This window comes from Pelmatolapia mariae, linkage group LG20, assembly GCF_036321145.2.
Source record: "Pelmatolapia mariae isolate MD_Pm_ZW linkage group LG20, Pm_UMD_F_2, whole genome shotgun sequence".
Taxonomy (NCBI): Eukaryota; Metazoa; Chordata; class Actinopteri; order Cichliformes; family Cichlidae; genus Pelmatolapia; species Pelmatolapia mariae.
In genome coordinates this window covers 37192066-37215594 of record NC_086244.1, presented here as the reverse complement: position 1 = coordinate 37215594, position 23529 = coordinate 37192066, and the positions used below count along the sequence as shown (strand labels likewise).

General features: G+C 41.2%; 1 protein-coding gene across 3 annotated transcripts in view; it reads right to left on the bottom strand.

The window, feature by feature from the left end:
• The window catches only part of LOC134617951 (plexin-A1-like), a 307268-nt gene that overhangs the window by 63991 nt on the left and 219748 nt on the right, over nucleotides 1-23529 (bottom strand). For all 3 annotated transcript variants that reach the window (XM_063463038.1, XM_063463040.1, XM_063463039.1), the window contains exons 12-16: nucleotides 22414-22637; nucleotides 12106-12257; nucleotides 10132-10252; nucleotides 9813-9949; nucleotides 5938-6105 (exon numbers count right to left, since the gene is read on the bottom strand). In XM_063463038.1, coding sequence (XP_063319108.1) covers nucleotides 5938-6105; nucleotides 9813-9949; nucleotides 10132-10252; nucleotides 12106-12257; nucleotides 22414-22637 — 802 coding nt within the window. The remainder of the gene's footprint in view (nucleotides 1-5937; nucleotides 6106-9812; nucleotides 9950-10131; nucleotides 10253-12105; nucleotides 12258-22413; nucleotides 22638-23529) is intronic.

Sequence of the window (23529 nt, the reverse complement as noted above, 5' to 3'; positions counted from 1 at the left end):
CAGATATCCACAGGATATTTCTATACCATGGTGAATTCTCTAGTTCAACTAGCCAGTGATAAAAGTAAAAACTTACTGACAGAAAAAAATCTCAGTCTTTTTGTGTGGCTGGCTTGATGCAGAATCTAATACACCTAATTCTCTCACTCAGAGATTCCCAAGCCTGACTGCTGCCTCTGCTATCTACACCTAAAAGACAAGTGTTTTTCAGATTTACTCTCTGTTGCTTGGGAATATTTGGAGGTATCAACTCTGTCGGGGGGAACTGCTGAGGAAGGGATTTGCTTCATTGCCCCTACACTCTTTTCCCCCTGTTCTTCGATCTTGGAAAGATTTAACCCAAAGAACAACTTGAAACAAAGATATTTTGGTGTGTCTTGATCAGTTGTCTTTGCAGACTTATAAGCCCTGGGGTTTTAACAGCAGATGGCCAATAAAACTGTAAGGCTTTCCCTGTTCCTTCTCCCGTTACCCTTGCTATCTTACTGCAAATCTTCCATGATCCAAGGTAACGGTTGGCTTTCACAAATCCAACGATTTTGTGAGTACTCAAGGTGATGAACTTCTCACAATAAATATCCTTTTCACTTTTTATTATTTGACAAGAAGAGAAGGAATATATTCACTAATTTTAGCTTTTGACGGTGACTTTAAACTCTCAGTGCATGCTAAGCTGACAATCTTTCCCGTCTCTGAACCAGACAACATGCAACATGTGCCATGTCCTGTGTACCCACTAAGGAAGGCAGGATCTTGTCTATCTAGGTTCTTAGCCATCTAAATCATGGTAGTTTTGAGAGCTTGAAAAGAATGTAACAGGACTTCTTTAGTTTTTTGTTTAAGACATTTCCCACTAGATGGAACGTGACTCCTAGAACTTTCTGCTATGCCTACTACAAGGTAATAGGGGTTTATTACCCTGAAGTCTCCACCAGTTGTTTTAGAACTGAAGAAGTCTCTTGAATGAGAGGTGAAGCTCTGAAGGCAGGCTCTTCCTATGTTAGTATGAACAGCAGTTCAGTGAGGGGAAGTTAAGGGCTTCCTGCAGGATTAGACAATTGATCATGGCGGCACATCCACAGGATATAATAAATACCATATAGCCAGACACAAATTCTGTCATAGTATTACAGAGTTCACTGAGGCATTGGACAAACCTTAGTCCCTCGCCTCGAGTACTCCTTTGTGACGCTCCACCATGCACCAGAGCACATTTCATCTGGTGGGTTACCACATATTAACATTGATTTCTGCAATACCAAGGTGTTTTTTTCATAGTCAGCATTAATCTGACACTTATCCAGAATGACTTGGCGTACAAGCACCAACAGCAGAATGAACGACACGGTGAAAAGAAGCAGAGACAGAACCTGTTAATATCTTAGGAAGAGAGTCTGGCTGGCTAACAAGAGACATTCATCTCTCTAATCCAGCGAGACTTACAATAGCGGCAAACGGTAATGATAGGGTGAGACAGGGAGTAAATGATAAAGGTAGACGTACCATCTCTTGCATTGTAGGTAGATAAAAGGTTTCGAGGCTGGCTATTCTTCTCAGCTTCTCAGAGTCTTTTTTCTCTTTTGGCAGGTTGCCCATTACTCGCTTAGGATACCTGATCTCATCCATTCTTTGGATAACACTATCATGTTTAATACACGATTATAGGTGTTATAGGAAGCATAAAGCCTCTGACTTGTATTTTGACAGCTGACAAAGGTACCAATATTTTTCTGATTGCTTACACTTTTACAAAGTATTCACATTAACTCTTTTTTTTGTAATACAGTATTCGTGTCATTTCTTCTACAGCACTGTACTCTTCAAGAGACAAATTCGGCTTAAGTAACTGGAAGCGAGACACTTCAATTCACTATGGATGGGTGCCATGAAACTCTGAAACTCTGCCAGTGTAGTAAAATTAATTTTGTACAAATCAAGTTTGTTCTGTTGAGCAGACTCTAATTAATGTTAAGAAATTTAAGTAGGAAACTTCCATCTAACCTATTTTAATGATTTTTTAATCTCCTTCATTCCACTTTGAATAGAAATTAGTTTCTGTGTCACGGCCACGGACTGATCTCTCAGCATATTGGTTTGGACAACTGCTTTACAGTTAAATGATTAATGTTGTTGTGTCATATATTAATATATTTGATATATATATTTATATATTTATTTATGTTTAGCTTAAGTCCTCATGAATGCAAGATAGTCCAAAGCATCATAATAATCTGAGGCTCTGAAACACTGTTGCATAAGCAGTGCCCCAGTACCTTCAGTATACATTATATATATAACATGAACCACGCTTAGCTAACAGAAGGAACAAGTGACCTGGCATATTATTACTTTGGTCTTTACAAGGCAGATGAAGACACCTAAGAAAGGAGCCCAGAGGATATTCAAAGGAGCAGATTTTTTTAATTAGCTGTTGAAGTTTGTGCTACAAATGCAGCACAGGAGCAGACAGACTGCACTTCTTATAACACCGGCTGTCCTCTGCCTCCCCTCTCCTCTGCTGCCGTCCTCTTCAGCTTGATGTGTATTTGCTCTGAATCCTTCTGTCCCTGTTGCTCCTATCTTTGTCTAAGTGAGTCTCTTTAGCTCAGGTACATGCTTCGGGGAACAGACAACAAGACAATCAGAATAAACTCTCACAGATAGCTTGGGAAATCCAGCTACTGTGGTTAGTCTTTCTCTCTGCCTGTTCTTCATCCTTCTCTTGTTTTCTCTGGACTCCTTTACTTTTTCACTACTTTTCATTTTCTCTAGCATTTTCTGTCACCGTTGGGCAGTAAGAGGAGGATCGGAACAGTTTTTCAAGATTTTGTTTGTGCAGTAAATGATTTAAAGCTTCTTTGCAAGTTGAAACTGAACACTGAAGCACACGTGTAAGGCTCAGTCAAGCTACTCTCTAACGGTAAGAACTTTAGAAACAACATTTCTCAATTTTAGCTGAATCACAGCAATTATTTGATTTATTTTGGGGGAGGAAGCTTGATGTGAAACTTTTATTTTACTTAACAAAAGTGAAAACTAAAAAATTTTTCAAAGTTAACAGAGAGTCAAATAGAGAAATCTGCTGAATTTTATTGTGTGTTGAACAATCCACTTTTGCTAACCCTCCTATATTGGGTAAATGTACCTGGAAAAGGTAGGGTTTGTTTACAGCAGACTGCAGTCGATGGTATACATACGCCTCTGTGCACCGTGCATGCACCTTTCAGTAAACTACAGCTTAGTGGTGATTTAGCGAGCGTTAGCCGATCAGCCTGCTTCTTCCCTGAAAACTGTGGAAATCTGTTAGTTACCAGACCAATCACAAGATTTTCAGTGCAACACTGTATACCTCTTTGCTGCCTGTTTCTCCTAGTGATTGCCAGCAACCTGCAGCAACCACTGGCCAACCAGCTAAGGAATACACATTTCTCTAGCAACCAGTCGTTTGCAGGAAGTCGCCCAACGGTCTCTGTGTGGCTGGGAAAAACTGTGCAACTGGTAGCAAATGTTACTGACTGATTGAAATACCATACAAACCCAAGAAGAAAAAATAAAAGCAATTAAAGAGTGACATTTTACAAATGCTCACCTCGCAGCCCGGCTGCTGTGCTGGTGGCTTGGCATGGACAAACTTTGCCGTGCTACTTCCTGGTCTGATCTTTTTGCTCGTAATTAAGTTGTTGACTAAGCACACACACGTTTAGCCTTGACAGCTACCACTTTTCACAGTTACCATGAAGCAGCTATATTGGAGTAGAAGTGCTAATCAGCTTTGCTCAAAGGCACACTGGCAGTACTCAATGAAGGAGTGGCAAGCCTCCGAGCCATCTGCTGTATTTACTCTCTGTTTGAGAAAGAAATCTGAATATTTTGTTCCAAAATTGCTTCTCTAACCTCTACCACTACCCAAATAAATCTCCCCCACTATCCCAGATGAGTACTCCTCATTGATTTATTTTTGAAGTGCTCTGTCTTTGTCCTAAATGGAATATCATCAGCCAAGCACAATGGTAATGCACTCTCTCTCTGCACCCCTGCTCTCTTTCTCTTTTCACTTTCTTTTATCCACTCTCGCTATCATCTCCCAAGCACAATGATAATGCTCCCCAGGCGTGCATGTAGCCGCACAAAGGCAGACAATAAGGCAGATACGAACGGATATACTATCACATCTTACTGGTTCTTTTTACTTTCTACCTAAAGCGACACGTGACGCCGATCGCTGGCTGAAATTCATCAGTCAAATTAAAGCTCCTACTGGTTGGAAGCGCCACACGCACTTTTGTCTATCACAGTTTGCTTGCTGTTTCCGAGGTGCATGAGTTGTTTTGTGGATTTCTGAACCAGATGGAGGAGGGATCTGGGGCCAAACATCAGGGACTCTGGGAATCAGTGGGGCGTCTGTGTGTATGTGTGCGCGCACGGCTCTTGTTTGCGTGGGATCATCACTCCTGAGTGAGCTTGCTGAAGCAGAACCCCCGTTTTGAGCTTTTACACACACATTCACAGAGGCACCCTCGCAGTGGGTGGGAAGGGCAGTGATTGGGCCTCAGCTGCTTCCTTGGCTGGCCCTACTGGGCAAAAGGGAACCGGGCAGGATTCATCAACACTTTTCTCTAACAAGCTCTGCATCTATCTCCTACAATCTGCTGATGAGTAACAACAGGGTAGGAAGGGAGGAGCACAGAAGGAGCAAGAGGCAAGAACAGGTAAAAAAAATAAGGGGTAAAAAAAGAAAAAAGGCATCACTGCTGCCTATTTAAATATCGAAATGAATTTCGATCAAAGAGAATGAGAAAATGTTGCTCAGCACTGGATGGACATAAAGGAACGGGGCTTTGACAGGATATGTGAAAGGAAATAAAGTACTACCTTATAAAGTTTAACCACAGCCAAATCACAGGTTATTTTTAACTGACCGTTTTTAACCACACAGCTCTCAGAGTTAAACCGCACAAAAACCCAGTAGGTGCCATTCATCAGTGTGTATTTCGGCTGGCGATAAAAATCGGCACAATATGCTTCCCACATAGGATTAAAAACCTGCGATTAGTCCAAGTAACACCAAACTCAAACAACCTCCCACAGAGAAATAAATCTTAGCTGTAATGGAGCTCCGGAAAAACCACAAGGGTGAGAGTGAGTTGTTTCTACTAGCCTAAGTATCCATCATAAAGCCCAATAAGTGCATGTGTCTGCCCCGTTTGACAGTAAATCTACTTTAATGTGAAATGGTTTGCTTGTGTGCGTCTTCCCCAGCGATGCTGCTGTCATGTTCAGCGCCGAGTAGTGGAGCAGAGTCTTTATTTATTTAGCCGCTGTGTGAAAGGCTGTGGAAATCTGCGCATCGTTTGCATTACTTCTCACTCATCGTTAGCGGATCAATATTAGACGCCACTTCAATCAACCAATCAAAATCAAGCCATTAATGACCCGCTTTACACGATGAGCTTAAACTCTTCTGTTTTTAGATAAACCGTGCTGCCGCTGCCTCTGCTGCTGCTCATTTCCTCTGCTGAAAACGCCTCGCTCTAGCCAGATGAAAAACCTCCGGAGGCACCGTCAATTTACCTCCATCTAAACTAGCTGTCAGAGCTCTCATCCTGCATTTAAGTCTGCTCCGACTGCTTCGAGAACACTTCCTCGAATTTGCCAGCGCGATGCTTCTGGAGCACAGGAGTAGTGCAAAAAGCCAAAATGTAATTTCTTTCAGCTGCTAGCTGCTGAGATTATCCAGCCCACGTTTATTCGGGATCTGAACTAGACAAAAGTCCAGCATGAAAAAATATTTAGGTCCAGTTTTATTATTAAGGTGCCCACAGGACCTCTTCAGAACCACTTGGATATATTCTAGGAGCAACATCTTTGTTTCTATCCCTTGAAAGAAAATGCTGCTTACTCAAATTGTAAACTTACAAACACAACACATTAGCTTACCTGGCAATGCTCCAGTCAGGTTCAATCTTCAGAACAGTGGGGTCTTCTGTGTAGTTAAACTTGACTTCTGGGTTTCTGAGCTCTGCGTCATCGATGTCCACCAAGACTGGGGCACTGCCCGAGGCCAGTCCAGCTGGTGTAACGCATACTATCTCACGGGCATTCCTCCTGGACGGACAGAAGGAGGAAAAGCTGACGGAAATCGATTCCAGCCCAAGGACACGTCTCAGCAAAGTAGAGAGCAAATTATATAACTAATGTCAACATGCTCAAATCAAGGGCTGTATTTTCACATTTCCATTTGTCAGGCTCTGAAAAGATAAAACCTATTTCACCAGAAAAGGTGGCAACCCTTCTTCTGACAGAATAAAGTTTCCGATTGCAGGAATTTTCTAATTAATAAAGAATTATTGGACAAGAACACATATAGAGGGAATAAAAGAGAAGTAAAATTAGGTTTGAGAAGGAAAGTATTCACATCTAACAGAGGAAAAATCTTAGCAGCACCCTAGCAAGGAGGTAGAAGTGCCTAATCACTCAGAATTATAGAATAAAGAATTGTAATAATAAAGAGGCAATGATTTCTTTCTTGTGCCAGGACATTTATTTCATATCGAGGCTCGAGCAGAAGAGATGACATATTAAATGACTTTTTCTTGTAATTACCAATGTCTGTCCTGTGAAGCCAATTAATCTCATGCTCTTTAACTCATCTTATAAACTGCCTGATTAGATCATTCTGCTTATAACTAGAGCACTTCAGCTCACAAAATAAGCCAAGTCCTGCTGTTTGATCAGCTTGACGGCCTCCTGCAACATACGAATCAGAGTTCACAACTGGAGCTTTCATGTGTGAGGCCAAGACAGAGCAAATGTATAGTTGGAACTGTCTGTCGCCACTTACACAACTGGGATTAAAGACTGTTATGTCAGTCTATCAAGTGGCAACCTACAGGGCTAAAAAAAAAGATAACACTTAAGTGTCAAAAACGACAGCTCCTTTGAGAATGGCCACTTGAGAAAAGCTCAAAAAGCAGGTCAATCCACATAGAGTCACATTACAAAAATGCCTAACTTAACAGCAGAAATTAAATAACTACAGTCTGGATAGAATAAAAATCTTTGTCTCTTTAGCTGATTTGCTAAAGACTGCATGGTTGGTGGGGTGGGTTATTTGTATTAAAGTATAACTTTAATACAAATAACCCACCCCCACCCCCCACCCCCATACAAATAACAGACTGAGTGGGCAGGCTGAGTTATAAGTGGTTGCTGAAAGAGTCTGGCTATAGCTGCTAACTGTCTGCTAGGCCTCACCTCACTTAATCTGAGGTGTTTGTATTGTTGGAGCAGTTATTTAACTAATAACATGGCATAGGATGTGGTCTATTATTTTAACAGCCCAGTCGAAAACTTTGTAGTGTGTCTAATTCTAGTGTTTTATTCATATGTTCTGTATGTAGCTTGCTAATGTTAGCTAACTTAGCACTCCACCCTCTTATTTAGGATACATTTACACTATAGGATAAACAGTGGCTGTAAACAAAATTATTCCAAACTTGTGCAATGAACTTGTGTTCTTGCTAACTTAGAACAGCTGCTCCAAAGACTGGGACCAGATCTATGAGCACTCGCAGTCAGGTGCTGTTAAAGGTGTTGCACACTCAGCTGATCAGCTGGTTGCCGCAGCTACTTGCAGCCAATCACCAAATGAAAAAAAATCAGAATAAAAAAAAGAAATCAATGCAATTACCAGGCAACAAAGGATTTTTCTTAGTCCAGTGTCTTAAAAGGACCTGCCTTCCCGGTACATTTATCGGTAGTGGCACACCAAAACTCCAGGGTCAATTACCCAAGTCAATAAGCAGCAGTAGCACAAAACTTCTTAGTTTCCCCAAATTACTTTGTCATGCCAGCAAACATGAAAGCATAACAAGAAGGCCAAAATGTTGGCATGTTTGTTGGCATGACAAAATAAATAGCTGAAAGTGAGATTTGTCACTATATGCTGGATTATTCATAGTCAGAAGGAGGCTGCTGTCCTATTTTTACTTTAATATGACCGAGCCGTTAAATATTCTCATTTTTCATTTAAAACCCCCCAAAAAACTACAACTGACGTTTCAAACTGTCTACATGACTACAAAATTCGGTGATGTTATGTATGTCCATCCTTTATATACAGCCATTCTGAAGACAGCATTTGGGTAACGACTCTGTGAGTCCTTACCCTTGGTATTTACACTGCTTTATTTTAGTCCTGTTGGAAATACAATCAGATCTTGTGGCTCGTGGAAGTGCAGTTGATTTCAAGCGACAAGGGAAACGATAGCACAGATAATGCCTCCATTCTGAGGGAATTTTTTTCTTCCTTCTGTGTGGACTGCACTTGTACTTGGGTGCAATCTGATCAACCACCTCCCTCATCCAGATGATATACCCAGATTTAGATTATTATTACTAGATTATTACAAGATTACGATTATTATTATGTTTAAGACTAACTAAAGCACCTACTTTTTTTATATTTAAAAAAATTATCTCAACAATCAATAGTACCAGTGACAAACACTACAATCCAAAATATTATTTTAACCTCCTAAGACCCGAACTCTTCCACGGCATGCATTTTTAATTTCTCTTTGATATTTGGGCTGATTGGGATGTGATGAATGTAAAAACAAAGAATTACCAGATTTTTTTTTTTTTACCTAATTTTTGTTTCTAAGAAAAATCAGAGCCACATATGAGGATATTCGTTTAAAATTTTAAAAGAACAGTAGCAGTATAATGTCCTCGTAAGTGGATATCAGGCCCTGGTAGAGCAAAATTGAGCATTTTGGTCTAAATAACCCAAAATGTGATGTCCACATATGTGGACGCCAGGTCCTAGGAGGTTAAAGCCAAAATAACATTTTGGATTGCAGTCTCGTGCAGTCCTCAGTAGATACGTTATCTAATATGTATTTAGCACAGTTGAGCGGTGGCTGCTTTGGTACAGTACAGTACATGTGTATATGAAAGTATGTGAGCGCACTTCAATTTGGTGTTGCAGAATCTATTGTGCCTCTTTATATCTCAGCAGCCACACAGGGAGGGAGAGAGTGTGAGGAAAAAGAAAAAAAAGGATAGAGAATCTACGATATCCAGTCTCCTGAGTCCCCCTGGCCTGTAACCATAGCAACCCCATTCAGAAAGAACCCATGCCCCAGCAATCTTCACAAGATGCCACAAACACGGTCCCACAGTTAGGGTGTGACAGATAAAGACAGAGTTGAGGTGAGCAAACAGTCGCAGTGAAGTGGAGTCTGCGGGATTACCGTGAGGACGGAAACGACTGGTGTGACATCAAAGCTAGCGTACGCTCGCTTCAATAGAGATTAGCTATTTGAGGCTAATCCATGCATTTGACATGCAAGCAACTGTGGTGATAGTTTGGACGTTTTTTTCTCTCTCCATGCAGTAGATTAAGGAAAGCCTGCGTGAGCGCAGACAAAGAGGTGCTGAGTGTCTGCGAGCAACAAGCATGCACACACGCTTAAGACAAACAGTCATGAGCCCCCCCCCACACACACACACAGAAATAAACCCAGTCTGACATACTGGTTACATGTTTGCACGTGCATGTAATATCTTTATGATAATGCTATTTTTTTTCTTTTGCAATACACCAGAAAACAAATCTTCAGACAGAGAATCCTTATTTATGCACATATTTCCTTTAAGCTTTATCTGTTTGTTTTTCCCATCATCCTCAGCATTTTCAGCTCTGAGTGTAAATTTATTTTTACCACGTTAAGCATCACTTAGTTTTCCTTAGGGGGTTAGTTTAATACATTTTAAATTTATAGCAACAATAAAAAAAGGAGTCTTACTTTTTGAACTGGCATGGCAGCGGTCCTATGCTGACAGACACGTAGCTGCCTGCGTTGAGGTAGCTCCCCTCGATGGTGACACGAGTTCCCCCTGAAATGGGCCCCTGGGACGGCTGGATACGTGTGAAAAAGGGAGTCTGCAAAGAAGAGAGGGGAAAAAATTCAATATAAATATTCTGCTTTTTATCAACTTAGTTATAATTTAGTCCACTATTTAATTGTGTTTCAGCAGTGGGAGCATCTCTTAACTTGTCACGGCCCTCATGGAGCAGCTAACGTAACAAAAGAGTTATTGAAGTCTCCTCGCCGGGATCCTTACCACAAAGGTGAACGGCCGCGGCGACAGGGCTCTGTAGTCGTTGACGCAGTCTCTCACACACACCTCCACCTGAGCCTCTTGGACCCTGTAGCCAGTTGCGTCGTTCAGCAGACACACTATTCTGTGCACAGAGAGAGAAGTTGAAGCAGATGCTTCTTTATTCCTCATTTTGTCACATATTCACAGTATGTAGTGCAGTGCAGTGCAAAAACAAGTGAATGGTCAGTCACATGGTCACAGTAGGCTTTATGCAGACACCAAAATGCTTCAGACAATAGATCTCAATCTACAGTTCAGGAGTGGTGAAAGACAGTTAAAAAAAGGGAAAAATGTATCTGACTAGGGAGTGGTGCAGAGATGTCAGGAATAATATGTAGAATAACTGATGTGTGTGTAATATTTGAATAGAGATGCCCTCTATCTCAACATGCATCATTTCCCAACTAACTGCACTTCAGAGAGATTGTTTGATCTGCGTGAACTCAATTCCTCAGCCGTGTAGGACCCTGCAGAGGAGTAAATGTCAGTATAGAGGGATGAGAAAAATAAAGGAAAGAGCATATGTAGAGAGTAATGGAGAGGAACGACAGATGGAATTTACAAACGCACAAAAAAAAGAAAGCCTGATGTCACTATCTTTTCAGCTGCTGAACGCGGATGCACCTATACACAAATGTGTTCTGGTTGACATTTTTTCCTGTCCTTTGATTGGGCAGGATCAGAGAGGCACAAGCTGCAGCTTCCTCTTTGTGCGTGTCCTTGGAATTATGTTTGATTCTGTGAGAGAGGCATTTAGGTCGTCCGCATGCTGCAAATGTATTGATCTGTCTTTGTAGGCTTTGTGACCTTAGATGCACTATATTGCCAAAAGTATTCACTGCACACATATGAACTTGAGCTACACTCCATTCTTAATCCACAGGGTTTAATATGATGTTGTCCCACCATTTGCAGCTATAGCAGCTTTGTGTTGTCTGGGAAGGCTTGCAGTCTCCGCTCTAATTTATCCCAAAAATGTTACATTGAGTTGAGGTCAGGAGTCTGTGCAGGCCAGTCACGTTCTTCCACACTAAACTCGCTCATCCATGTTTTTATGGCCTTTGCTTTTTGCACTGGCAGCAGTCATGTCGGAACAAGAAAGGGCCATCCCCAAACTGTTCTCACAAAGTTGGGAGCATCAAATTGTCCAAAATGTCTTGGTATGCTGAAGCATGAAGCGTTCCTTTCACTGGAACTAAGGAGAAGAGCCTAACTCCTGAAAAACAAACCCACATCATAATTTAACCCCCCCTCCATCAAACTCTACACTTGCTACAATGCAGTCAGACAAGTACTGTTCTCCTGGCATCCACCAAACCCAGAATCATCCATCAGATTGCCAGACAGAGAAGCGTGATTCATCATGTCGCCAGTGCTCTAGAGTTCAGTGGTGCCGTGCTTTACACCACTGCATCTGATGCTTTGCTTGCTGCACAGCCATGGAAACCCACTCCATGAAGCTCTCTGTGCGCTGTTCCTGAGCTGATCTGAAGGCCACATGAAGTTTGGAGGTCTGTAGTGATTGACTCTGCAGAAAGTTTGCAACCTCCATTCCTCAGCATCTGCTGCCTCTGCTCTGTGATTTTACCTGACCTAGCACTTCGTGGCTAAGTTGCTGTCATTCTCAGTCACATCCACTTTGTTATACTACCACTAACAGCTGGAATATGTTAGTAATGAAGAAATTTGACGACTGGACTTGTTGCACAGGTGCCATTCCCTCATGGTACTACGCTGGAACTCACTGAGCTCCTGAGAGCGACCCATTCTTTCACACATGTTTGTAGAAGCAGTCTGCATGCCTGGTGCTTGATTTTACACTATGGTCATGAATACTTTTGGCAATATAGTGTACATGTATGCCTTTTTACACCTATTTTTGCCTGATTGCGCATGCATGGTTACTGTGTGCGTGCATTCTGCCTCTCAACTTACCTTTCGGCACTCACGTACTCATCTTCAATGGGAACACAGGGCACCTTCCCCAATTTGACGCCCGTCTGGATGTCTCTGAATTGCAGACCCAGGTTTTCCCCCCAGATGGTCACCCTGGTTCCGCCTTGTCGAGGCCCCGTCTCAGGGAATAACTGCGCAGACAAGACAATGGGGGACAGATATCAGAAAGGATGAAGTGATTTTTTTTTTGTTTCTCTCCATTCTACATTTACATTTGTCCCCAATATGGTCCTCTAAGACAACATCAGGGCATAAATGGATATGAAAACCCCCCCACAAATATGTGCACACTTTAAACTGAGTCATCCACATCTGTGAATTTAGTTTTGATGAAGAAGAATCACCCTCTTGGCTTTGAAAAGCACAGAAAATTTGTTAAAGAGAGGGCATAAAACCCATAAACACCGGTATACAGAAGCAAACCAGCATCATCTCTGCTTAATTGAAACTTATTATGGCGGCTTGGCTCCGTCCACGGGGCTGCGGCAGTGTAGTGCTCAGTTGCGTAGACGAACCGTAATGTGATTTATCTAGCCAGATTATGGCGCGTAACGGGGACAGGTGTGGTGTGACAAAACAAATATGGTGACTGATGGACGGCAGTTGTCACCGACACACACACTCACACACATCAGTAGCAGGCACGCACACGCAAACCTAATCCCTAACAAGCATCACGAGGTAATTATGTGTAATCTGTCCATTGCCCCGTTCTCCTGCAGTGCTTGGCTGAGCACATAGCGCGGTGTGGAAAAGCAAACTCAGGGTACGTCATGGCTGCACGGCATTATTATACTACAGACAGTAACCGACAACAGACCTTGACAAATGGAGATTTTAGCAGCGTGGGGGGTGAACAATTTGTCTTCCCAGACACTTAAGATTTAATTCTAAATGTTTACATGGAGCAAATCAACTGAGATCTAAATCCTTTCTCGTACCGTTCTTCAGAAAGAAAGAAAAAAATCAGCAAATGAAAATCAAAGGCAGAACAGCTGGAGTTTAAATGCCTTGCTCAAGGGTAGCATTCCAATTATTGATGCAGGGAATTCTTTCACATTCTGTACACTTAAAGTTACTAAATTGTTCAGGGCTTGCATTAAACAACACCCAGAGAGTGAGTTGCCTTAGCAGTGGTCCGCAGTCCTGGAACGCTTCTTGTTTAATATGAGCTGAGGTGATGTGGGAAACTGGCCTGTGGTCATCTTCCACTCAAAAGTGAAATTTCAGTGGTATAGCAATGCATTAGTGTAAACATGAGGGCTCCACAACATTTACAGGATTTGAAAAAATACATGTTGTCATCCAGACATCTTGTTCAGGAAACGCCTGGCTTATTTCCTGAAGACGCTGCCAAACCTGTGTGCCTGTGACCTGTCACCACATAAAATCCATTCCATATTATGAAATAAAAAATAACACATGGGGCGCCTTGAACTGGTGAGCAGCTGAGCTGATGTCCTACACAAAGAAAGAATGTAAAAATACATTCCATGTCTAAAACTACCACGGTTGGTGTCCACAGTTCCCAAAAACGTACATATAGCTGTTATATGAGATGATGCAGCTTTTTAACATGTGTTGCTTGTGTCGATCTCGTAGTTTTAAAATCTGACATACTGGTTTTTTTTAACTAGAAACATTTAAAGTTTTGCATATGATTTTCAACTTATCACATTCTGGCTTTCCCCCAACATTTTAAAAGCCTTTCATCATTTTTTTTAAGCTAATCTAATTACCTATTGACTCTTTTAAATTAAAGCTAACAGATGAAAGATAAGCAGGCAAGCCACACTTTGGAACCAAAGGGAAAATCACAATACCATTGGCAGTGTTATTCTATAATATAAAGAGACATATTCACAATGCGTAAACACACCATCACCAAAAAACATACATTTATTGCAACTGAGATCCCGTGTTTAAGAGAAATAAACATTGCATTGACAGAATGCATCTTTATGATGACCAGAAACGGGATGATTGCATGTTTGGGTTTGTAAATGAATCCTTTACATGCTGCGAGAAAGAAAAAAAAAGTAAACTGAGGGAGTAAGAAAGAGAATCTTCTCGCTGCTTACTATTTGGAAGCTTACTCATGCTGGAACCTCAGGCGCCAGCGGAGCCTCGGCACTTTGGTTCCACAAACACGAGAGCTGGTAAACACTGACCAGAGTGAGTAGCCATCAAGCTCCAGGGTATGATATGGACAACAGATGTCGGGGTGTGGAAATGGGCCTTCAGATGGTTTTGGAAGAATGGAGCTATGATACCACAAAACACAATATCAGCTAGCCACCCAGCCCTGGGATATAAACACTGGCAGGGCCACAGACAGAGAAGCAACAGAGAGAAAGAAAGAAGAGTGCTTTTAAAGGGATTTCCACCATTATGTGGGGGTGGTATTCAGAAAGGGACCAGTGATGACTATGGGGCCATATACTATGACACCGTAAACACACATAATGGTCATAATGGCCATGGCAAAAACCTTGCATGGGAACATAATTTTAACTAATAGTATCCAAGAAAGTGGTGTTCCCCCAGAATTTTCTATCTGTTTGTCTGAATTCCTCTAAAATACAGCTTTTATATGTAATAACACCTAAAGTGAAGGTGGACAGACATTCACAGTACTAGAGTATGGACTTGAGTAAGAGACGCAGAGGGGGTTAGAGATAGAGCAAATCACAGCAGCTTATGCACCAATTCTGAACAATTTGCAACCACAATGGTGTAGCAGTATCTTGTAGAGGCTAATGTGTATATATGTTTCTATGTTTCCATGTGTAGCTTTATTAGTAAAGGCACTGATAGTGACGAGAACTTAAGTGAAACTTTAACCCAACTCGTCTTGGAGTTAGGAGAGAGTGTTAGGGAATCTGCATACACTGAGCTTGATGAGTTCCTCAGAAAGGAAAACATCAACAAAGCCACGAAACTGGTATAACCAGCTGTATGTAAAGCAGTGGACCAATATTGGACCGATTGTTCCATGACTTATATTCCACCATAGGCCTCTGTCGCACCGGCCTAGAGAGAGTTTGGCGACAAGCTGGGAAAGTCTTGCTGTTAGGGAAAACTATATTCCCCAACTGGTTGGCAAGTGGTTGCTGGTTGTTGCTAGGTGAAATCAGTTGCAAGTTGCACTTCCCGTGGAGTCACTTAGAGTCTGGTCTCTAAGCCTGAGTGAATTGGGCTTTAGCCATTAATTCATAGCAATTGCCAGTAACCACCTGCCAATCGTTCTGGGAAAAGAGATTTTACCCTAGCAACTGGTAGTTGCCAGATGGTCACGACTGGTCTCTACACCTGTGTGACTGGGACCTTACGTGCTTCATAGAACAGACTTCAGTAAGTTCAGGAGTTTTGCCTCAGATGAACTATATTAGGATATGTATATGAGTACTATACCTTTAAGCTAGTATAAATGAAAGAATGCAGTGGATCTTATATTTATTTAGTTGTCCACCTTTATAAAATTTCCTCTGACATGGAAGAATGAATTTCTATTGGAAGCTCTGAAAATATCTTGAAAGTATAAAAGCGTGGCAACACATAAAATGATAACCAGTGCTCACTGAGCCTCTGGGCATGCAGAGACGCCACAGTGTGGAAATGGGACCTCAGGCAGATTTGGACTCATGTTTGCAGTGATTTGACACAACACGACTGCATTCAGAGGAGCATAACCACCGGTCCCTGGGTTATGTAAAGCACAGACACCCCGAAGTTGAAAACGGACCTCAGGCGTTTTGGATTCTTTAAGAAAGTAATCTGATATAACAGAACTACATTTGTGTTGTAACACACAAGCCTTAAGTCATAACTGCAAAAGACTAGCAGATGTAATTGTTCCACATGAGAAACCAGACTGAGGTTTGACTGAGATCGAGGAACACAAACACTAGAGGATGCATACTACTAAAACATAGAGTCTGCCAGCTTCTAACCACTAACCACTGAATGCTGGAGTTGGTCAGCTAATAGTCTAACATTCAATCTGAACAGCTTTGCTATGTCCCCATTATGCAGTCTGACATTGTTTCATACTGTTTGAATTTTCTCTGACTCTGAGTGGCAGCTTTGAATGGGAATGTGGAATTTCAGTTTTGACAATGATGAAAAGCATCACAGCTAGTAAATAACCATTGCATTAGACCATTATATTGCACTGTTGGTCATATAACATATTATATACTGTAACATGGATGGAAAACATGGATGGAAAACAATCTACTAAATCTTATTGCACATTATTCTTCTTTTTGCTCGGCCACTTCTTTTAAGTACCACTGAGCGGGAATCACTTGGTGGTAAAGTACTGGGGCATCACTCTGTGGTGATGTGACCTTTTATATTACAGGCCTAACCACAGTGTAGCCACATCAAATCATCAGTATTACAGCAGTGGTTTCCTCGTAGTCTGTCATCCAGCATCTACAAACATTTTATTTGTGGGCACAATCCTGCTGTGGGCTGAGTGGTAACCAATAGCGCATGGGAGCCATGGAAGGGCAGATAGAAACTGGGAAAGTTATTTATGTGGTCAGGAAATGGTTCGAGAGTTCTGCTAACTAAACTGTCTAAGACAAATATTATTGAAACATTTATCATTGTTCAGCTCTTTCAAAGGGAATATGGATTGTGTTCAGATTCAGATTACAAAACATTAAAAGGCTTTTATTTTCAGGGGCATCACATTTATATTGAGAGACTTTGAACACTTACATGGTGATACTATGAAGATGAACCAAAACACCTGCCTTAAATAGTGAAAGCAGTGTTGGTTTGGAAAGACTGATTTCTACAATAAAGTGTTATTTTAAAATGACAGTGTGACAACATTAGTGTTTATAATCACAGACACTAAGAAACTGCTTGACATTAAAATGCAAAAATATAAAATCTATTTTTAACCCTCAACTGCATGAAGTTCGTGAAGCTTTGAAAGTTTAAAACGCAGCTTTTGCTGTGTGTCCAATTTAACCCTTTAATATCTTGGCTATTTTTTGAAATTCCCACCTCGACAAATACAAAACTGAGCCACTGTTGAGTCAAAAATCGAATCTTAATTTTAAGATTAGACTTAACTGACTGTTACGGGCTCATTGGATCAGATTGGGTATGCCGTGTAATCTCGCCCTTCTGTGATCTGGGACATCGCAGAATACATGCTGTAATGCCGGCCATGCTTGCTGTCTTTTTTGAGATCTTGCAGTTCCAGCGAGAGAATGTAAACAGATGCAGGCAATCAAAGTGGTGTGTATAACTGCATACTCCATTCCACTTAGCCACCCTAACAACATCTTTTTTCATATTTATGGTAGAAAAAACAAAAAACATTTAGTGGTAAGTGTCAGTGACATTCCACGGTCTCCTTTTGCTACATAGCTGTCAGTGTCTTCTTGTGTGGTCACCCCTCCTAGACTCAGCATTGGTTTTATACTGTTAAGATTTTGTGCATGATTCTCCAGGTCAGGCCCCCATCAGTGTGAAATTGTGTGACGTGAATAGAGCCATCCAAAAAAAATTGCTAATCAGATAGGAATCAATGCTAAAACGTAATTTTGGGTTAGACATTTATTTGCGACGGCATCCATGCATCAACAGCTGCCGGTAACACAGGTTAACAGGTAACACAGTTATGCTGCATATGTCTAAAAACTGCTATGTTGCTCGTAAAGTTCCAGAAATAAGCTGAGAAAAATCTGCCAGGAAGTAGACAGGAACAGTGGCAGCCTAGCTTTCCAACTCTGTTTGATTAGCAACAAAGTATTGTGCCAGACCAGAAGAGAAAACAAGAGACGGAGCTAAGCACGGCTTTTTGCACAGACCATCACTGTTCTAATCTAATGAGCTTCATGTTGTATTGCAAAGAAAATATATATTTTCTTACTTCCTTTATGTCTATTTATTAGGGTTTTTTGCACTGATGTAACCGGAGCCTTGTCGTCTCGTCTCTCTATATGCTGCACTGGATATAGCAGAGATGACAATAAGAAGTTTACTTTGACTTTGATGTTATTAACGTATTTTTTCTTGTCACCTCCGGCTGAAAACAGCTAAATAAAAGGACAGTGATCACAAATACGTCATAGTGTTATCCTTAGTTATGCTGCAATAGGTGTAGGCTGCCGGGGGATTCCCATGATGCACTGAGCATTTCTTCTTCAGTCACCTTTCTCAATCACTATGTGTTAATAGACCTCTCTCCATTGAATCATACTTCCACAGCATGTCTTTTGTTCTGTCTTCCTTCTCTCACCCCAACCGGTTGTAGCAGATGGCTGCCCCACCCCCCCGAGCCTGGTTGTGCCGGAGGTTTCTTTCTGTTAAACGGGAGTTTATCCTCATCTTTGGGTTTGTTGGGTTTTTCTCTGTATGTATTATTGTAGGGTCTACAATATAAAGCGCCTTGAGGCAAATGTTGTTGTGATTCAGAGCAGTATAAATAAAACTGAATTGAACTGAGTAGAGACCAATGAACCTGTTTTACATTAAAATTATTATGACCAAAAACTTAAATCCTCTATTTATTGAAGCTTCAAGTAAGAACGGCCTGTCCACATAGCCTGTTTTCACTGACATATGTAACAATCAACTGTCATATATTCAACACTGCATGGTTTAGCTAATGAGCCACTTTTTGCCGATGTGTTAATTACACTATTCAAGTCAACAAAATGACTTTCAGTGAGCAGAAGTAGGAATTACAATAACAGACACACCTGAAAAAAACAGAGACTCTAAAGTTATCACCCATGTTAAAAGTAATATCTGCTACAGGCAGAAAGCTTGTGTGAATGAAGAGAAATAAAGGCATCTGATATTGTCTCCCTCTCTTTCCTTATCATAGAAATAACAGCAAAATATAAAAGTTTCTACTTTTATATCTTGTTAGGCATTCATTAGTCTGTTTCACACAACCTGGACCATTACCATAATATGAAAACACATCACTCACACACCCTCTCCTTCACATTTATGGCAACATAAAACAAACATGCTGTAAGCGTCCGCATTCACAAACAGGCTGACTCAAATACAGACGGAAGAATACATCCACACAGCACTAATGATGTCTGAACACACCAATTGTTACTATTAAAGTCAGACCGAGTTGTGAATGAATCATACTATAAAAACTGAAACGTTCCTCGAACTGAGACTTTAATAAGCCTCACGTCTCTGAAAACATATGCAAATAGATAATGGATGATAATGAGTTAGGGGACAAAGATTTAACAACTGATATCAAGAAAGTGTCACAGTTTCATTTGTACTTCATAGCCATTTGAGTTTAGCACAGAAAATTCATTACTTTTGTCAAAATTAAAAGATAAGACGCATACTAACCAGACCTCCTCAGTACTACATGTAACGACAGCGGCATACAAAAAGCACCATAACTAAAAGACAGTTTAAAAAAAAGAAAAAAAAAAGAAAAGCCAAACAAAGTTTTACGTGGCTCTCACGCGCTCTCTCTTCCTGGAGTAGCGGTTTGATGTAATAGTGAGTAATAACACCATTTCTGTGCCAAGGGCAGGCGCAAGGTCCCGTCATGTGTGCGTTTTAATAGCAACACATTAAAATGGAGCAGCTTTCATTCTGGGTTCAGGACACGTAGGGCTTTCGTGACCACAGGGGCTTCAACAAAGGGAGCTGACGCAACGGCCTATCAAGGTTTGCCGTGCCTTGGATCTCCACAGGTGACACGACTGTCTTCACGAGTTGACAAGATTATGCTCAAAGAAGCCGCGCTGCTTTTCTTCGCAGGCGATTTTAGAAACTGTATATCAATTGGAGGCAGTTTCGATCAGAAGACTTTCTTTTGGCTGTCGCTGGTTGCGAATGGTTGGCGTTGGAGGCTTCTCACCCCTTGTCTTTCCAGTGATGTATGTCTCGTGCATCACTGCATGTGCTTATCCCTACTTACTTTGAAGCCTCACATTTGCATCGGTGGAATCAGTGGACTTAATTATCTTCAGAGCAGAGTTACATGTCAGTTCAATCAGCAAGTGAAAGCCTACTGTACACCTCAGGAAATAACGTGAGAAACTACAGATCTCTCTGATGCTGCTTTGACAAAAAGCATTATGACCATCAATGAGTCAAAATTCTGAAAAAAGTGTAGTTTCCACAGTTCCTCCCCTCAGAAGCTTTTGTCTTTAATTCTATAACTTTATTTAAAAAAAAACGTGAAATAAGTACTTGCAATTCTAATGGATTAAAGATCATTACAGACCGAGTGCGTTGCAAACAAACAACACAAAAAGATTTTTCCGATGCAAACTTGTTGTGTAACGTATACGCACATCAAAAGCGTTGTAGGTTTTTGGGGTTTTTTTTGAAAAATATCATCCCCAAGAAACACAGGGTGAAAAAAATGAGTTTGAGGCAGGGACCCAACACTTTCTCACTCCCAAAGTGTAACATTTTACGCTAAGTGACAAATCGTTGATATGTTACACTTCCGGGCACCCCACACGTCCATATATTACGAGATCGGAACAATTAGGAAACATGAGAACTGTTTGGAATGAATACAGAAGAGGATTAGGGCCACTGGAAAAAAAAAAGTGGGCACGTCTTTTTTTCTTCTTTTCCAGAATTCTGAGAAAAAAAGTCAGAATTCTGGCTGGAATACATGGCTGGAACGTGTATTACCGTGGGACCGTCATTCTACTGCATTTCATCCATAACCCGGCGCGTAGCATAAGAACGCAGGCAGTCACCTTTCGCGTTCCTCAGGAACGCCGCAGGACTTGACAAATCGTCACTATATTACGCCTCGGGAGTGAGAACGTGCTGAGAGACCACATCTCAGGAGGTGGAGAGATCCTTTCAGAGACCCAGAGCGACATCTACCTCTGTATCTAAGGTAAACTAGTATTATTTTACTATTGACATATCATTGTATATTTAGCACGGGAATGTCTTGAGCCACAGCACACCTGTAAATCGCAGCGGTCTGACTGGTCAGATCTGTTTATTCAGATTGGAAAAATCAGAAAAATCAAGCTTTTAAAAAAAAATAAATGCAGCAAATTTGTCCATTTAATCCAAAAACAGCTGCATTAAGAACAGGTGAGTTCAAAGATTATTTTAAAAACACAAACTTGCGTCCTTTTTAAGCTATAATGTATTATTTATATATTAGATTCATTAAAACACTGCTACACAATGAAAATTCAAAAATGAGGGCTAAATCATGTTATCACACTTAAAATTCTCCTCAATTAAGGTGCTTTGATACGAGACCACAACTCCACCAGTTTAAAGAACTCACTTCTTTATTAAGGAAAAAAATCATCAGAGGTGGTTTCTATTAATTTCCAATGCAGCATCATTGTTTAGTTGCTCGATCTGATTTCCTCGTGTTGGTGTTGTTCCCAGATCATCATGAAAATGTTGTTCCAGTATCAACATTGCAAGTGACCAATCAGAATGTTGTGACGTCATACTTTTGCGACTTCGGGAAAAAACACCGTAAAACAAAAAACTGTACTTAAGCTGTGAGAAACCGCCTCTGTCCGCCTATCAACGTACCCTGACCCTAATCCTAACCCTAACCCTAACCTTTTAATAAACGGTAAGCAGAATTGATATTGTCCTTGCAACATTGGAATTTCATAAATGCAAGAATGGCTTGGCGCGCAAAAGAATAACGTCACGACATTCTGATTGGTCACTTGCAATGTTGATCCTGGAACAACATTTTCATGATGATCTGGGAACAACACCAACACGAGGATATCAGATCATCCTGTTTAGTTAGTCATATTAAAAATGTTTCTGTTATTTGGAGCACACTCAGAATCATGTGAAAGGTCACCAAACTCATTCCTGTCTTTCCATGAACCTGGAAACTTTTTCACATTAAGTGTAGAAAATGTGGCGAATGAGTCTGAGTGTGTTGCATTTTATTTCAGTTTTGATGCATTCGTGTGGGAGGGTGTCAAAAAAAAGGCTGAATGCTTTTAATTATGTGTGTTACTCACACAGAGTGGATCAGACACCTGTAGAGTAATAGATGCCATTTACTCTCACATTCTAGCAGACATACACTACAAAATGCTAAATGACCCAGTACTCCACAGTCAAGTACAAAGTGACAACTGTCAAAAAGCAGCTACACACAGAACAGCCGCACAAGCATCTGAAAGTATCCTAGCATGCTCTCTCACACATACACTATCTGTATATCTCAAAGCCTGTCATGTTCACAGTGGGTGGTACCAACTTTTAAGTGTGTAGCCTTAACAGGCAGACACAATTACTTACCTTGGTGATCTTGGGGTGGGTGCAGCGGCTGTTTCCAGATGTGGCGTGCATCCACCCTCCACCTTCTGCCAGCTGGAGGGGGAGGTGGGAATTGCCTCCTCCAGTGCACTCCTGCCTGAGGGAACACTTCCTGTCCTGAACACACCAACCACACTCAAACCTAGGGTTGGCCTTCAGGCACATACCGCAGCTGTCCCGCAATGCCCTGCACTTGTACAGGTGAGCTGGTGGAGAGACAGAAAGAGGCGGAGACAGTCAACATATGCAATAGGATTTGAGCTGTAATCAAACATTATTGTAAAGCAATTGGTGTGAAGGATAAAATTATGGTCAAAGGGGTGAACAACAGTCATAGTAATGGCTACCTTTGCTTGGTAGGAATTAATTTATGGCTATGGCATGTAAAAGTTTACACAAATACCATGCTAGTCATCCCGTTTCCAAAATCTGTGTGAAAATGACGTTCTGTTGTCATTTTTGCTCGTGTGTTTGAGATCATTATCCTGTTGCATGACCTACTTTAGGTAAGTGTAACTGTCAGACAGATGGCTTAACATCTGACACGAGAATACTGTGAACAGAGGGTTTATGGTCAACTCAGCAGCTGCAAGGTGCCCAGGTTCTGTGGCTGCAGAACACCACCGAGCTTGACAGAGGGTATGAGCTGTTTGTGCTGATGTGCTGTGTTTGAGTATTCAGGCCAAATATCTCCACTTTGGTCTCGCCTGTCCAATGGGCGTTGTTCTAAAAGGCTTTTGGCTTTGTCAGATGCAATTTTACAAAGTTAAGCCATGGTGACATGGTCTTTCTCTTGGATACCCTCCAGAAAAGCTAGACTTTTTGGTCTTTTTCTAATTGCACTGTCTTGGATATTAAAATCTAAATTCTAAGGCCTGTAGAGTCTGAGATTTTTTTTTAGTTTCTCTGAGCCGTGCACTGCACGGGGGTGGATTTGGGATTTTGGACATTTTTCTTGGATGTTTACAATGTTTGATGAATGAACGCATAACCCTTCTCAGACTGCAGCAACAATTGCTTCTTTAAGATGATTGCTGATGGTAACGCACACCACAATGCTCCAGACCAGCAAACTGCCAAAACTCCTTTTTATTTTTA